The 14148-nt window shown below is 52.3% G+C and overlaps 5 protein-coding genes across 5 annotated transcripts; 1 reads left to right on the top strand and 4 right to left on the bottom strand.

The window, feature by feature from the left end:
• Positions 1-759: 759 nt before the first annotated feature.
• On the bottom strand, positions 760-2255 carry NCU09262 (hypothetical protein). Its single transcript, XM_959604.2, has one exon. The coding sequence runs from the start codon at positions 1766-1768 to the stop codon at positions 860-862; it is 909 nt and encodes a 302-aa protein (XP_964697.1). The 5' UTR covers positions 1769-2255; the 3' UTR covers positions 760-859.
• Positions 2225-2960, bottom strand: NCU09261 (DNA replication complex GINS protein SLD5; the record flags this gene model as incomplete). The annotated part of the gene is made up of 2 exons (XM_959603.1): positions 2225-2584; positions 2655-2960. 2 exons carry the CDS (start codon positions 2958-2960, stop codon positions 2225-2227), a joined length of 666 nt encoding a protein of 221 aa, XP_964696.1.
• Positions 2961-3372: 412 nt separating this feature from the next.
• On the bottom strand, positions 3373-5228 carry NCU09260 (hypothetical protein). Its single transcript, XM_959602.2, has one exon. The coding sequence runs from the start codon at positions 4858-4860 to the stop codon at positions 3508-3510; it is 1353 nt and encodes a 450-aa protein (XP_964695.1). The 5' UTR covers positions 4861-5228; the 3' UTR covers positions 3373-3507.
• A 1585-nt stretch (positions 5229-6813) lies between these two features.
• On the top strand, positions 6814-9369 carry NCU09259 (hypothetical protein). Its single transcript, XM_959601.2, has 2 exons — positions 6814-7261; positions 7325-9369. The coding sequence occupies exons 1-2, from the start codon at positions 6953-6955 to the stop codon at positions 8891-8893; spliced, it is 1878 nt and encodes a 625-aa protein (XP_964694.1). The 5' UTR covers positions 6814-6952; the 3' UTR covers positions 8894-9369.
• A 334-nt stretch (positions 9370-9703) lies between these two features.
• On the bottom strand, positions 9704-14129 carry cdc5 (cdc5-like). Its single transcript, XM_959600.2, has 3 exons — positions 13684-14129; positions 10869-13553; positions 9704-10816 (listed from the first exon to the last, which is right to left on the bottom strand). The coding sequence occupies exons 2-3, from the start codon at positions 13401-13403 to the stop codon at positions 10286-10288; spliced, it is 3066 nt and encodes a 1021-aa protein (XP_964693.2). The 5' UTR covers positions 13404-13553; positions 13684-14129; the 3' UTR covers positions 9704-10285.
• Positions 14130-14148: the final 19 nt, after the last annotated feature.

A 14148-nucleotide genomic window follows, 5' to 3' on the forward strand; every position in this document is an offset into this window, starting at 1 on the left:
ACACACACGCCTTCTACCGAAAGGTTCCTAGAGCGCCCCCAACCAAGGCCGACCTACCTAACAAGTACATATACATAAGTAAGTCTTGTGCTTGTGCAGCAGCTTCGTCGTGCCCCGTGTGTATGTACGTATTGTGTACTTCATAGTACCCGAACGACATGGTCCGGAAATAACCAACCAGAGCTGTCTACCTAGGTATACAGCCGCACTTTCTATACGAAGGGAGGGACTTCCTAGCCAACCAACCAACCAACCAAACAACGGTAGACAACCGTTTTCCATCTGATGACCACTTCGCCTCTTTGCTGCTGCTGCTGGTGGGACGCATCCACTAGGTAGCATCTGAGCTAGAAATCCGGCAGGACGTTTAGCCTTTGTGTACATACCCTTTTCTTCAATGTACGAAGGGTCTTTTTGTTTTTTTGCCTCAATGCATGCATGGAGATAAATACGAGGTCACGGGCTGTACTATGTAGGTATGTTCACTGGAGAGCTCTGGCGCAGGTCAGGGAAGCGCCGTTACCAGATCAACGGGACAGTCACCAGATCGATGTCCACTTTGCGTGATTTTTCGAACTACATATCGTTATTTTTAGAACTTGGAAAAGCCCCCAAAAAAAATGTCATATGTACAGTAAGTACATTGCGAGCAGGTTCCATCGAGCGATGTGAGGGATGGATGGATGTGAATGGCCTCCTCAACTACTGTACCTCCTTCCTCCTCTTTTCCCTTTCCGTGAAGGTCCCTCACTGCATCAACCCTAACCCTCACCCACACTTCACATCACCCGTATCGCAGTCCTCACCACCACCCCTACAATCACCACCACACTACTACTTACTGTGAGGTACCTACATATCACCACGGCACCTCCCCCTCCTTATCCCTAAACGTCCCCGTCTTTTCTCCTTGCTCCTGCACAACCCTCACCACCGTCTCCGCCGCCTCCCAAGGCTCCTGCTTTCCCCTGAAACTATCCAACCCCCCTGCGGTCTTCGACGTATACCCCGGACAAACCACATTGACTTTCCACTTTTTATTCTTCTCCTGCCCTCCCTTCGTGTCTCCTAGTGTCTTCCCTTCCTTGGAATTCTCCAATCTCCACGCCAAGTGCTTAGCATACATATTCAACGCCGCCTTGCTCGCGCTATATTCCGTGTACTTGCTCGTGACGTTATCCAGGTCAACGAGACTGCTGCGACTGTTGACGGCCCCCTCGTCGTCGTCGCCGTCGTTGTTGAAAGTGTAAGGTATGGACCCCAGCCCGGAGCTGACGAAAATGATCTTCCGCTCGGGTTTTTGGGACGCAGATAGTAAAGGGAGGAGTGCGTCGGTCAGGAGCGCGGGGCCAATGAGGTTCGTGTCAAGAATAGAATGCCAGTTCTCTCTTACCCTCTCGGGCGCACGTGGGTCGGTGACGTTGGTGTGCAGGAAAGAAGAGGAGATGGCGGCGCTGTGGACGAGGGTGTCGAGGTGGCCGTGTTTGGCGGCAATGTGGGCGGCGGCGGCGGCGGCGGAGATGGTCGAGGTATCGGAGGTTAGGTCGAGATTCAAAAATTCAAAGGTAGTAGAGGCGTGGAGGTTGGGCAGGGAGCGCAGGATGGTGATGGCGGACTCGACCGAGGAGGGACGGCGGCCGCAGAGAATGATGTGGTAATTTTGGTCGGGGGAGGTGCTGAGGTGTTTGGCGGTTTCGAAGCCGATGCCACGCGTGGCGCCGGTGATGAGCACAATGGTTTTGGAATCGGCGGCAGCGGCGGTGGTCATGATGCGTGGTTATCGGGTGTACCCGCTGTAGCAAAATGTTGGATTGTGGATGGGGAGGTGAGCAGGTCGTTGTTATCGGTGTGTCCTCGGGTGCTGCTGTTTCGTCGTCGTCTTTGATGCTGTTCGTCTGATCATCGTGAGGTTTCATACCGCCCGCACGTCATTGCGACGTAGCCGTGGGCGTGAACCTTTTCAAAGCTGGCAAACCCGGTCCCAATATTCGTCCCGCAAACACCGACGAGATGGCTGTATAGCAATCGCCCGAGTTTAACGGGGTCGAGCACTGGAATTCCGCCATAACTCCCGTCGTCGATCGGTCGATTTGGTGGTGTTGAGTGACGTCCTGGAGATGAAGCTTCCGCCAACGTCCAAGTTCCCTGATCGTCTCATACCGACGAGCAGAAGCCCATCAGCCCTCATTGTTTGTAGACAGGTTATCCAACCATGGCGGCAGCCTCAAACCAATTCAGCATCCCCCTTTTCCACCAATCCCTTTGCATCTGACCACCTCAGAATGACAATATCCCCCTCTTTGCCCGTGAGCACACCATCGACATCGACTCCATGACATTCAATCTCGGCATCCCTCAACAAGCGAATGAACACGGCCGAGTCGAGGTCAGGACTGTCAATCATGCTGATATTGCCCGCCGTGTCGTTCAAGTTTTGCATCGCGGGCGGGAACGTGCCCAGGAAGGAGTTGAGGTAGTGGTTGTGCAACAAAAGCTGGTGTCTTCGCGCGTACGCCTCTTCGATTTGCGACATGCGTGTTCGGAGGTTATCGTTGGAGATGTAGTGGAGGAGGTGTTTGTCGATCTACCCAATTCTCAAGTGTCAGCATTCTCCTCAGTGACCCAGCAAGTAAAGAGCTCCAGAGGGGGCATACCTTTGCAATCCTCGTCCTCAAAAACGACCTGACCAAGTACTTGAACCTCTCCAACTCGGTCTGGATGACAATCAGGGCGAAATTGGTCTTGGGATCCATGTCGCCCGTCATCTCCTCCACTTTTTCTATCTGCCGCTTGATCTTGTCGTTGATGCGCTCGAACAGCCCGTTGGAGGGCCAGGGAAGCAGTTCAGGTGTCGAGCGCTCGGCGACCCAGGCGCGCGTCAGGTCTTGCAGGTCGCGCGTTTCCTGCGGGATCTGGTGCGAGACGGGGTCGACTTCGCGGAGGATGTCGTCAATGTCCATTGTGGCTTATGGATTGGAGGTGAATTGCGGTGAATTGGGTTGTGAGGCGGGCACAATGGGTGGTTGAAGAGGAGGGGGGACAAGGGAGGGAGGAGGAGGAGAACACAGAGAGTTGTCGCATTTTTCGTGACGGGGATTTCCATCTCTGGTGTGGAAATTCCCTTCAGGCCTCGAACGCGGGGCAGATCCCACCCCGGATTTTTAGGGGCTCGGCGGGCTGTTACGGCGATCATCCAGTGGAGGGCGGTCCATCCCGCTTTTAGTGACGTCCATGTCCGCTGCGTCCCCTAACCTTACAGCAATACAGGGGTCTTGTTGGGGGTGCCCCTGAGTTCATGTAAACAGCAACACGGCGGGCATGAGAACGACATCGTATCGTGGCATGAGGCTTAGGTTTGGACTTGATCATTATTACGTCCTGTGATATCATTGAGTTATCAAACTATAGCAGTCTTTCATGTTACAAGTGACGCCTTTCCTTTTCCCCCATCCAGCTCCTATCAAATTACGCCAATAACCGATACCATCAGAGTGTGTAAGTGCCAAGTCATTCTGTTGACAAAGACTGAGAATTTTCAGGACCCCAGTCGGAATCTGAGGCTCTTGGGGAGTGCATGAACTTGTACATGTGAGCCTCGTTGGGAGCTGGATCGCCTGGTGACATTTCATCAGCGCTACTTGATGTTGGTGTAAGCACCGTTGTGCCGTCGGATGACGAGTCGTCGCTTGTATCGACCCCCAACGCCAAGTCCGAGTCCAATGTTGACGTCTCGACATCATCCATGTTTCTTTGAAGGGTTCCCTCAGTAGTTGGTACTGTGTTCTGGTACAAGGGTCCTGTATTCTCAGTCATTTGCCTGCTTTTCCTCCTAGCGGCAATGGACTGTCCTTCAAGTTTGCTGAGGTTGGGAAGAGGCTTGGAATGAGACATTGAGATCGTGTCCAAACCTATCATAACCTCTGTACCATTAGACTGTCTTTCCTTGGTTTCTTCTGCCGTCGGAATATCGGTCGGGTTGTCGTTGACTTTGTCTCTTTCTCGATCTGCCTCTTTTCTCTCACCACAGCGCTTCCCCTCGTCCTTGACTGATTCGTCTTTGACAATCTCCCTTTCATCATCTGTCCCACTCTCTCTCGATATCACGTCATCCTCTTTCTCCGTATCTTCCTCATGTAGACATACTCCGTCCCTGACCGCGACCTTTTCGTCCAATTTGGCCATAAAATCCACCAAGTACCCTTGCGGTCCTGCTTTTTCATCCGTTGTTTTGATATCGTCCATATTTATTGGTTTCTTGATCCTTACCCGTCTTGTCGTCCCCGTCGGTAGTCCTGTGCCTTTTCCACTAGCCATCCGCTCACAGTCTCCTAACCGCCGCCTCAAGAACCATTCAACCGAGTGACGGCCATGGCCACTCTTTTTGAATCTCTTCAATGCCTCCCTCAGCATTGCATCCCATTTGGCGACATCCTCGGTGTCTCCTTCGCTTTCTTCTTTGTTCCCGGGCGGTATTGTTGCGAGAGGCTGTGGAGCGGTGGACGACGAGCATGACAAAAGGCCTGTTCTCAGGAGCCAAAAGTCTTCCCTGGAGCGATATATCGTGCAGGCGCGGTTGTGAGGGTAGTAGAGGGTGATTTCGTACAGCGGCGACTCGTCGTCTTTATGGTTTTTGGATTCTGACTTGGGCTTGTCCTCGCACTGGGGTTGAGAATCCGGGTCTGGGGTGGAGTTGTCCTGACATCGAATCCGAATGGCTATCGGCAGTGTTCGGGTGCCATTGTAGCAGTTGTGGTTTTTCTGGGTGTGTAGCTGTGGCTTGAGCCTTGTCTTGGAACGGGATTCCGGTGTCTTGGAGGTTCCCTCCTCCAGGTCGGGCATGAACATTAGTGGGACCAGCATGTTGCTTCTCGCGTAGTCTGTGGTTGTTGGTTTTGAAAGGAGGTGAAGGATATCTCAGGATAGATATTTGAAGGTGACCAAATCGGGTATTAAGATTAGAACATGGGGTGGGTGTCCAAGAATAAGCTCGCTTGGTGGAAGCGAAAAGAGGCAAGAAGAAAAAGAGCGAAAATAAAGCACAGCGTAACAGCGATGATATAAGTATATGCGGATATCGCATGTGTCCCACTATGTGCAAAACCAGCAATCAACTAGTTTTGGGGCTTGATAGCCAGATCTATCCCGTGAGGTGTGCTAGAACAACTAGGCTTCGTTCCAACCGGGAGTGGTTCCCGGATGGTTTGCTGGCAACACAAGCGGTATCAAGAGCAAACCGTAAGGTAGCACAGCATAGGTACGGTTCACAAAGAGCGTGTCTCGCAAGGCTGCTTGATCTGACGAACCAGAAGCGGACAACGGGGACGGTTTGGCACGGTAGAGCTGACATATTCACCTGAAACGAACTATTTGGCTGGAGCGACGCTGACTATGCCCCATGAGGGTCAACTGTGATTCGTGGTGGCCAGAGACCGATGATACCGCCTTTTTCGTAGATTGAGCGAGCATTGGTCCAATCAGCACTTTGGATTCCCGGTTGCTATGTCTTTAACAGGCCAGTCGGTGGCGGTGGTGATGGGAGCCGATGTCGTCAAGTGGAACGGTGTCGAGTTGCTTATTGCGGCTCGGGGTTCCATTGATAGTCCATGGTTGACGGGGATTCATTTCGGTAAAGGGTCCGTCAGGCAAATTGGGGGTTCTGGATGTTGAAGCACAGGATGGTGGTGTTGAGATGTTCTGGCCTTGTGATCTGGGATGTTGAAGTTGAAAGAAACAAAAAAAGAGAGAAAAAGATGGAGGGTTACTGTACCGTTGAGTGGCAGCAGTGGACCAAAGCACACTGTGGACAAAATCGGGTATAGCGTATTCCTACTCCAAAACCCCAGCCCCTGCCCCTCTGAAACACAACCTATGAAGCTCTTCCTTGCAGTTTAATGCGACTTGAGCACATGGGGTCGTGCAACCCCGCAACTCCAGGCTCTCCGGGTACGTACAAGTACCTCTCGCTATCAAGGGAATCAATCCGTTGCCCGGCTCTCCGTCGTGTGGGTGATGACACCATGATAAGTCAGTGTTTTGTTCCCCGATCACAAACATCTGTCAAACATGATCACCGACTTCGATCTATGTAGCTTGTCTGACGGTTATCGATGTCCCGAGTTGAGAGAGGAACTGACATAATAGTACCTACAGAGGGACGGGAGGGTTGCTAGGGCGTCCAATCAAGGAACCTCGTGCGCTACTAATGCAGCACGAGAGCTCACAAGCATGTTGCCTGTGCCTGCGTGATCACTAGCAGATGCGTTCTGGGGATTGTGATTCTGATTGGAAAAAGATAGATTTCTCAACTTTGTGTGGTCAACACCAAGGAAGGTCGTTCGCTTCCTTGACATTCACCACCACCACAAGCAGCTTACTCTTCCATCGAATCTTGTTTAGTAGAGATTGCTGATTTCAAGTGGAATTTCCTTCATGTCAATGTCCATACACTATCCGACCATACCTTACTTAGTCATGAACGAGCAGATAGTGAGGTGTTGTCTGCGCCTTCGGACCCAAGCTCCCAGCAAAGGGAGCGAAAGTGGAAAGTGGACTGCGATGGTGGTGGACCCCTACCTACTGTATGCATCTTATCCCTGCCAACCTTTGCATTGAGGGTTGCCCTCTCTTCCATCCTTCACTTCCACTTTACTACCTATTCATCCCAATACACCTGCCCCAACAACTCCAGCTTTGTTTTGTTTTTCTGCTTTCACTTTCTCCCTTTGATTGTTCTTGTTGACATTCGTCAAAATCTCCATTCTCCCCCCTCTCTTTCCGCGTCGACAAACAGCTTTTGACCAAAGTCCTTAGTTGCTTTCTTGGTCAGCTTCTGTTATCCAAACCCCCGCCTCAAGATACCATCACAGCTATCTTTTTGCGCATCGCATTGGATCAAAACATCGTCGCCTTGTCATCCTTTCCTCAGCAAGACTCAACTTCGCCAACTGCAGCCATGTCGTTGCAAGACGCATACAAGAGGTTCCTCGGTTCGCCAAGCGCCGCTGCGCTCTCCGACGACGCCTCTCTCCACTACATCACAACCACCACCAGCGTTGCCGGCGCATCCAATATCACCAAGCATCTCTCGACCGTCGCCAGCCAGGTGAAGAAGGAGAAGGAGACCGTTCTATATGCCATTGAAGGCCAAGATGCCCTCGCCCTAGAAGTCCACACCTCCCTCGAATTCCTCATTACCGGAGGCCCCTACCTCCCTGGTCTGGAAGATAACTACGTTGCCGATCGCAAGGTCAACTTTACTATTGTGAGTTGCCCAAATTTCCCCTTCATAAATTTCCAGCCAAGTGCTAACCCTGCGGCTTGACAGTTCCACATCGTAACCTTCAACAGCGACGGCAAGATTACACAAATCCGACAGAGCTGGGACCAAGGCTCGCTTCTCAAGCAAGTCGAGGTGATTGGTAGGTCCGGTCGCAACTGGCCGATTCGCGACAGCAAGGATCAGATCAGCCTCATCGCAAGATGCATCAAGGAAGGCGGCACTCCCGCTACCGACAACCAAGGCTCCGCGAGCACCCGTCCCAAGGTTACCAACGCCATGCGCGATCCTCATGCCTCGCTTTCTCTGTTCGCTCCTCGTGAAGAGGTCGCAACCCCACCAGAGCCCGTTGTCTCTCCCTATGCTGGAAGCAAGCCACGCCAACGCACATTTGAGGAGATTCTTGGAGATGAGCCAGTTGAGGACCCCACCTCGCCCAGTACTGACCGGAGTCGCTCCATGACTCCCGGTGTCGCCCCCAAGGCTGGTGCCTCGAAGCACTTTCAGCCCATCCGTCTCTTTGAGACTGACGAGAATATGCCCCAAGTACCCGATACACCTCAGTCAATCTACTCGGTTCAGCGCAAGGTGAAGCCCGATCCGACAAAGTACAAGCACTTCGACTTTGCCGACGGTTCCGATCCCGCCGACGCACCCCAGCCTGGTGCTCCCTTCGACAAGAAGCCCAAGACCAAGCATGACAGCCAGTGGTCTTTCGACGACTTTACCTCCCCCGAGAGGCCAGCTCCTACCCGTACCATTGTCAAAAGTTTCCTTGGCAGCGTTGACGACCAAGATCACCAAGGCCCTTCGACTCCGCAAAACAAGGCACCACCGCGTAAGCTACGCCGTGATGACGAGACTCACTTTAGTGTTGGCAACGACGGCCCATCCCCCGAGATTCAGAAGAACAACCGCGGCGCTGGCACAAATGCGGCCTCCCATTTGTACGACGACAACCTCTTGAAAGCTGATGGCAGTGCTCCATCGCCGGTTGAGAAGAGCAACCGCGGCGCTGGCACAAACGCAGCCTCGCATTTGTATGACGACGACCTCTTGAAAGCTGATGGCAGTGCTCCATCGCCGGTTGAGAAGAGCAACCGCGGCGCTGGCACAAACGCAGCCTCGCATTTGTATGACGACGACCTCATTAAGGCTGATGGTAGTGCGCCATCACCTGCGCCTCGTGCGCTGAGCAACATCACCAACGCCAAGAATAGGGAGAAGCACTTTGAGCCGCACTTTGAGATCTCGGACGAATCCCCTCAGGCTGAGAAGGGTGCCAACGGTCGCTCCAAGGCCAGCGAGAATCGCCAAGCGGCCCAACGTGGATTGGAAAGTCACTGGTCCATCGAGAACGAATCGCCCGTACAAAGAAAGGAGAATTCCAACACGGGCATTACCATTGCAGGTGATGGTATGGGCAGCAGAAAGGGATTTGAGGCTAGCACCGCTGTCAACAAGGGAATCACCATTGCCGGAGATGGCATGGGCGGCAAGAAGGGAACGCAGCGTAACTGGCTTACTGAGGAGGAGGAACCTCAGGACCTACATCTCCAAAACCGAAACCCCGGCAAGAAGCAGACCTTGAAGTCTGACAACTTTTGGGACTTTTAAGTGGTCCTATTTGTGAAGGAGAAGAGTGCGAACTTGAGGGTTTTTGTTTAGTTTGCTGTCGTCATTTTGTTTTCTCGCACTTGATATCACCTGCTGTTTGTTTTTTTTGTTTCGCTTCTTCGAGGATCAGCACCGCCAACCACACTGCTCCTGGACCCCATGTTGGAGAAAACCTACCTTTGAATAACAGAGCCTCAAGGAATAGTAGAAAAGGGGGTCCCTGGCCTCTAGAGGGAAGTTCGTGCTTCGAAACGAGGAAAGTCGCCTGACTTTCACAGTTTTCTGGTTTATGGGAGACCCTGAGACTTCACAGATACCAACATCAATACCCTACGAGCATGAGAGAAGATGAAGCAGGAATGGACGATATGATGCGTACATGACTCTTTTTGAGGGGGGGGGGCGTTGTTCTAGTAGGCAGGCAGGCAGGCAGGCAGATACACCAATGAATGAATAATACCAAAAAAATCCATACCTATTCCTTTCTTTAGCGTGTGAAGAGCTTTGTGAATAGAAGAAGAAAGGGAGAAAGGGGGTATGAGAGAGACTTTTATCCATGTATTAGGTAGTAGCCGGTGTGCGTATGTCTGTTGCGTGACTATTCTTTTTTTTTTTTTTTTTTTTTTTTTTTTTTAAAAAAAAAAAAAAAAAAAGAGTTGCTTATTGTTTCTCTTTGGCTACCTAACATCGGATGAGATTTGCTACTGTAGGTTAGGTTATTGTTGGACACTGTGGAAAGGTGAGCAAGTAGGTGAGAAGAGTAATCACTTGTGAGATACATACACTTCACAACCGGTTCACTTTCACTACGCGTTCACTTGACATTGACTACGATAAGTCAGGCATACATACCCTTGCATTGCTCATAACCTACTTCTCATGACCCAAAAGAAAAGAAAGACCACAACGGGTAGAAAGAGTTGCTCAAAACATAATATGTACATTGTACCTTTTCTACAAACACTTGAAACATTCCAGACAGGCTCCAATCAAAGGCCCCACCCCACGCTGACTTTCCTTATAGACGTGATGGATGCCACTTCCATACCACCAACCAGAACCAGTAAGTAGTCCAGTACAAGTTACTCCGACAATTGAAACCTCCTCCGTCCGTACCTAGAACTAGAAAACAGTAGGAAAAGAAGAAGAAGGGAAAAAAGACAACGCCGCCCCCCCCCTTTATAAAAAGTAGTAAAAATACGCCCCCCATGAAAAAAAAAGTCGAGATGCATGCGTGAATTCATACGTACGTACGTACGTTGCGTCGTAGTGGGTATACTGCCATCTCCTGTTTTCTGTTTTCCTCCCGGTCCCTTTTAAACAGATAAGTCATCCGTACCGTCCTCATCATTTCATCACCACCTCCTACAATCGTTATGATGGGAGGGGGGTTCACCTCTTCTTCGCATTCTCATCAACCTCCTCCCCCAACTCTTCGGGCCTTCTCGGATCCACATACGCACTGAGTCTCGAATCACCCCACCTTGCTCCAATCGTCACCCAGACATGCTTCATCGGGCCCGTGGCGTTCCTCGTCTCTCTGCAGCCTGTCCACCTGATTCTCTTCTCGCGTGACATGTCACTGTTTCCTAGTCCTCCGTTGGCGGACCACTCCTTGATTACGTCACGGATGAACGTGATCTTCTCGCGGAACTGGTTGGCGGAGGGAATGTTCTGCAATGCAGCGGGGATTTCGGGGCGACGGCGGGAGGTGGAGGTGCTGGTGATGGTAGAGCGGGAAGGGGACGAAAAGTTGAGGAGGGTTTGTAAGGGGTAGGAGAGGACGGAACGCTCGTCGAGGGCGGATTCGGAGAGGGAGCCGGTTATGGAGAGGTGGGTGGCGGCGGACTCGGGGAGGTGCCAGAAGTGGCAGAAGGTGCCGGTTGAGTCGAGTACGATTTTGGTGTGGTCGGGGAAGTTGAACTGTCATTACTATTAGCTGGATTTCAACAGAAGAAAGGGGAGGGCGACATACCTGGAAATGACCATCGCAAAACATCCAGCACCCAACGTCACCGAACCTCTGGTAAAACGTCACGACATCACTCGGCGCAACAGTCGGGTCCGTGATGGTCGGCATCCGAATTGGCGCATCATCCTGATTGTCCGACTCTCGGCCATACTGAATCATGTAATTGGCAAACTTCTTCCACAACACAATGCGCTCCCTCTTTCGATGATCGTAAATATCCTTGCCCGCCGTAAGCTTACCCGTAGTACCATCGGGGTTGACTGGGATATGGAAGTTTTGGGGCGAGACACGAACACGGTTGATGCCGTCCTCGCCGTTGTTTTCGTAAAAGTATACGCCCTCATTTTGGGGCAGGATTTGGTGCCTGTCTGGATATCTAGGGTCGTCTCTGCGCTGGCAATGACGTTCAGCACCATGAACAAGCACGCAAGCAGGTGGTAGCAAACCACTCCGGCTACCCTCCTGAGTTGGGATGCTACGGAGAATGCAGCCGACACTGCCATCATTCAAGATGTAGCCCAAACCAAACTTGTTGGTGTAATCAACCCACTTGACTACGATGTGGGGAGGTGATGGGGTCTTGTCCCTGGACGACACAAGTGCCATTGAGCGGGCGTTCAGTGCCCGTTCCAGTTCTGCCTGCAGTCTGCGAAGCCTCTCAAGGACAATGTCAGGCTGCGTCCCTGGTACTGCCTCTTGATATTCGGCAGGACTAAAAAGGCTTAGCTTGTCCTCCTGAGGCTTTTGCGTTGTTGAGATGGGTACACTCCTCTGGATAGGAGCGGGCTCCTCAGTTGGCAACACCGCAGCCTGGCTTCTGGTAGTTGGGTAGCTGCGAGTGCTACGGGTTGTGGGTCGAATCGGCTGGGATCCTAGTGCATCAGGAGCAGTCTCGGGCACTTCCCGCCTGCTAGACCGGGTGCGTAACGAAGTAGAGCTAGCACTTCTGAGCGCCGGCTCTGGAACCGTCTGCGACCGACCTAAGCTGCTGACTGTAGCGAGAGGCCGGCCTTGGGCCCTTTGTTGAGCCGCAAAACTCTGGGGTGGGACACGGAGAAGTCCTGTGGTGCCCCTGTTAGCGATGCTCGCCTGGGCGAGACTGTTGCTCAGGTCATCCACAACCGGCTTTTGAGGTTGTGAATGTATTACTCCCTCCATCCTGCTTCCGCCGATGTCCGCCAACGGGACGCGCTTCTGGGGTTGTTGTGACAATGTCAGCTTGGAGGCTTGCTGTTCGGCTTGCTGCTGCTGTAATAGACGGGCCCGACGTCTTGCCTCGGTCTTGATCTCGTCGTAGGGCCTGTAAACGATACCCTCGGCGAGTGGAATAACAGGGGTAAGGCCGTTTGCCTCCTCCTCTGCCATCTCTCGCCAAATGTTCTTGAAGACAAACTGCTGTGTGCACCATGGACCCACACTACACTCCTTGCACATCTCTTGCACATTGCGGAGGTTGTCTGCTTCCGCCTGGGGACCGGACAGAGGATCGTAGAAGGCAGGGTTCTGTGGTGGGGAATCCCGGAGCCTGGACGAAATGTCGGAAGGAACGGGCATGTAGCCAGAGGTAAAGAAGGGATGAGAGACGATGGTGTCAGGATCCGGTCTCATATCTGCGTCTTGCAGCATGCTTGCGACAAGATCCTTGGCCTCCAAGCTGTAGTACTTTTGTGTGGCATCGGGCGATGGCCACTCGTAATCACGTTCTCTGGCGCGGCGGTAGATTTCGTCGGTGGTTGAAGACTGGAAAGGTGGTTTCGAGGTGAGCATAGCGTAGACAATGATACCCAGACTCCAGATATCCACCATGTGATCATGGCCCTTCTTTCCCTTTTCGAGAATCTCGGGCGCAATATAGTTGGGTGTTCCGCATAGGGTCGTCCTCCTCATAATCTGCATATCCTTTCCTGTGAGGAGCAAGGCAGCCAGGCCAAAGTCTCCAATCTTGGCGTTCATGTACTTGTCGAGGAAGATGTTGCCCATTTTGAGATCGCGGTGAATGATGCCCTTGGCGTGCATGTACTTGATGGCGCCGGCAATCTGGACGGTGTAGAAGCGCACCTCGGGTTCTGTCAAGCCCTTGCGGCGCTTGACCATGTCCATGAGGGAGCCATTGGAGCACAGTTCGAGAACCAGATAGGTGCAGTTTTCAAAGGTAAAGGCGCGGTGGAACTGGACAATGTTCACATGTCGCATTTTGGAGTGAATCTGGAGCTCGGTCTGGAATTTCTGCTCCATCTTGGAGGCCATCTGGGCCTTGACGATCTTGAGGGCATATCGCTTGGAGCTTCCGATCAGCTTGCCGTCGTAGCAGATAGCGAAGCCGCCCTTTCCCAGGGGCTTGCCGACCTGGTAGATGGCGCCCTCTTTGCGGTCGGAGCTGGGGGGTTCGTTGACATGGTTCGGCGGGGGCGGCGGGTGGTCTTTGTCCTTGGAAGCCTTGAGCCCAGCAGCTGCCTTGGACTTTAGCTCATGGGCTCTCGGTCTCGCCGGGGCGTTAACATCTCTGGGGTATAGGGCGTCCATACCGACACCTCTCATTCCCACGGCTTTCTCGAGCGCCTCGAGGATCACAGGTCGATCAATCGGGTATGTATAATTAGGCAGTCGTCGAGTTTGACGTCGGTGTCGTCGGCGGGGATTCTCGTCCTGTTCGTCGGGTCATTCAATGCCGTGAATGATATGAAAGGTCTAAGGAGTGGAGGTTCCACCTTGGTTAGAGACACAAAGTAAACAAAGCAAGGGGGTGAAACAGAGTGAGTGGAAAGGGAAGAAGACCTAGGAGGCGCCAATTGTCTGTTTGGAAGAAGCAAAAACTCACAGTGGGACTAGTAGTGATGGTCAAGCACTGCTCGGCGGCCTGGGATCCGACGGACGTATGTAGAGATAAGTTAGGCCAGGCAGTATCATGAAGATGTTCGTCGTCGATTGAGGATATGATTTAGCGCGGATTGACTCGGGTGTCGCGCTGGGAGGGGGATCGGAGGACGGAATAATTGGTGACGACGAAAACGAAGGTCGGTAGTAATTCATCCACTTGGTTCCCCCAAGCTGCGCGCAGTGTCAAAATGCACTACCTATGGTAGTAGCTAAGGTACGGTACGGTACCTTGCAAACAAAATCAATCCAGGATGGTGACGACTTTGTTGTTGCAAAAGTGGAGAGGTCAAGGGAAGGTGGAAAGTGGGAAAGAAGGACGCCGAGTTCAGTTCGTTGTGTTGTGTTGTGTTGTTGAAGATTGCAAAGCGGAAGTTGGTTCGTTGCTTTGGAATGAATCCACCGTCCA

Source organism: Neurospora crassa, linkage group I (genome assembly GCF_000182925.2).
Source record: "Neurospora crassa OR74A linkage group I, whole genome shotgun sequence".
Classification (NCBI taxonomy): domain Eukaryota; kingdom Fungi; phylum Ascomycota; class Sordariomycetes; order Sordariales; family Sordariaceae; genus Neurospora; species Neurospora crassa.

What these genes read in the sequence shown, in the direction of transcription:
- cdc5 (XM_959600.2), bottom strand. Translation starts at nt 13,403, where the DNA reads ATGAGAGGTGTCGGTATGGACGCCCTATACCCCAGAGATGTTAACGCC. An exon ending in TTTGCGATGGTCATTTCCAG is followed by an intron (nt 10,817 to 10,868) that starts GTATGTCGCCCT and finishes TAGTAATGACAG; the next exon opens with TTCAACTTCCCCGACCACAC.
- NCU09260 (XM_959602.2), bottom strand. Translation starts at nt 4,860, where the DNA reads ATGCTGGTCCCACTAATGTTCATGCCCGACCTGGAGGAGGGAACCTCC.
- NCU09262 (XM_959604.2), bottom strand. Translation starts at nt 1,768, where the DNA reads ATGACCACCGCCGCTGCCGCCGATTCCAAAACCATTGTGCTCATCACC.
- NCU09259 (XM_959601.2), top strand. Translation starts at nt 6,953, where the DNA reads ATGTCGTTGCAAGACGCATACAAGAGGTTCCTCGGTTCGCCAAGCGCC. An exon ending in GCAAGGTCAACTTTACTATT is followed by an intron (nt 7,262 to 7,324) that starts GTGAGTTGCCCA and finishes GCGGCTTGACAG; the next exon opens with TTCCACATCGTAACCTTCAA.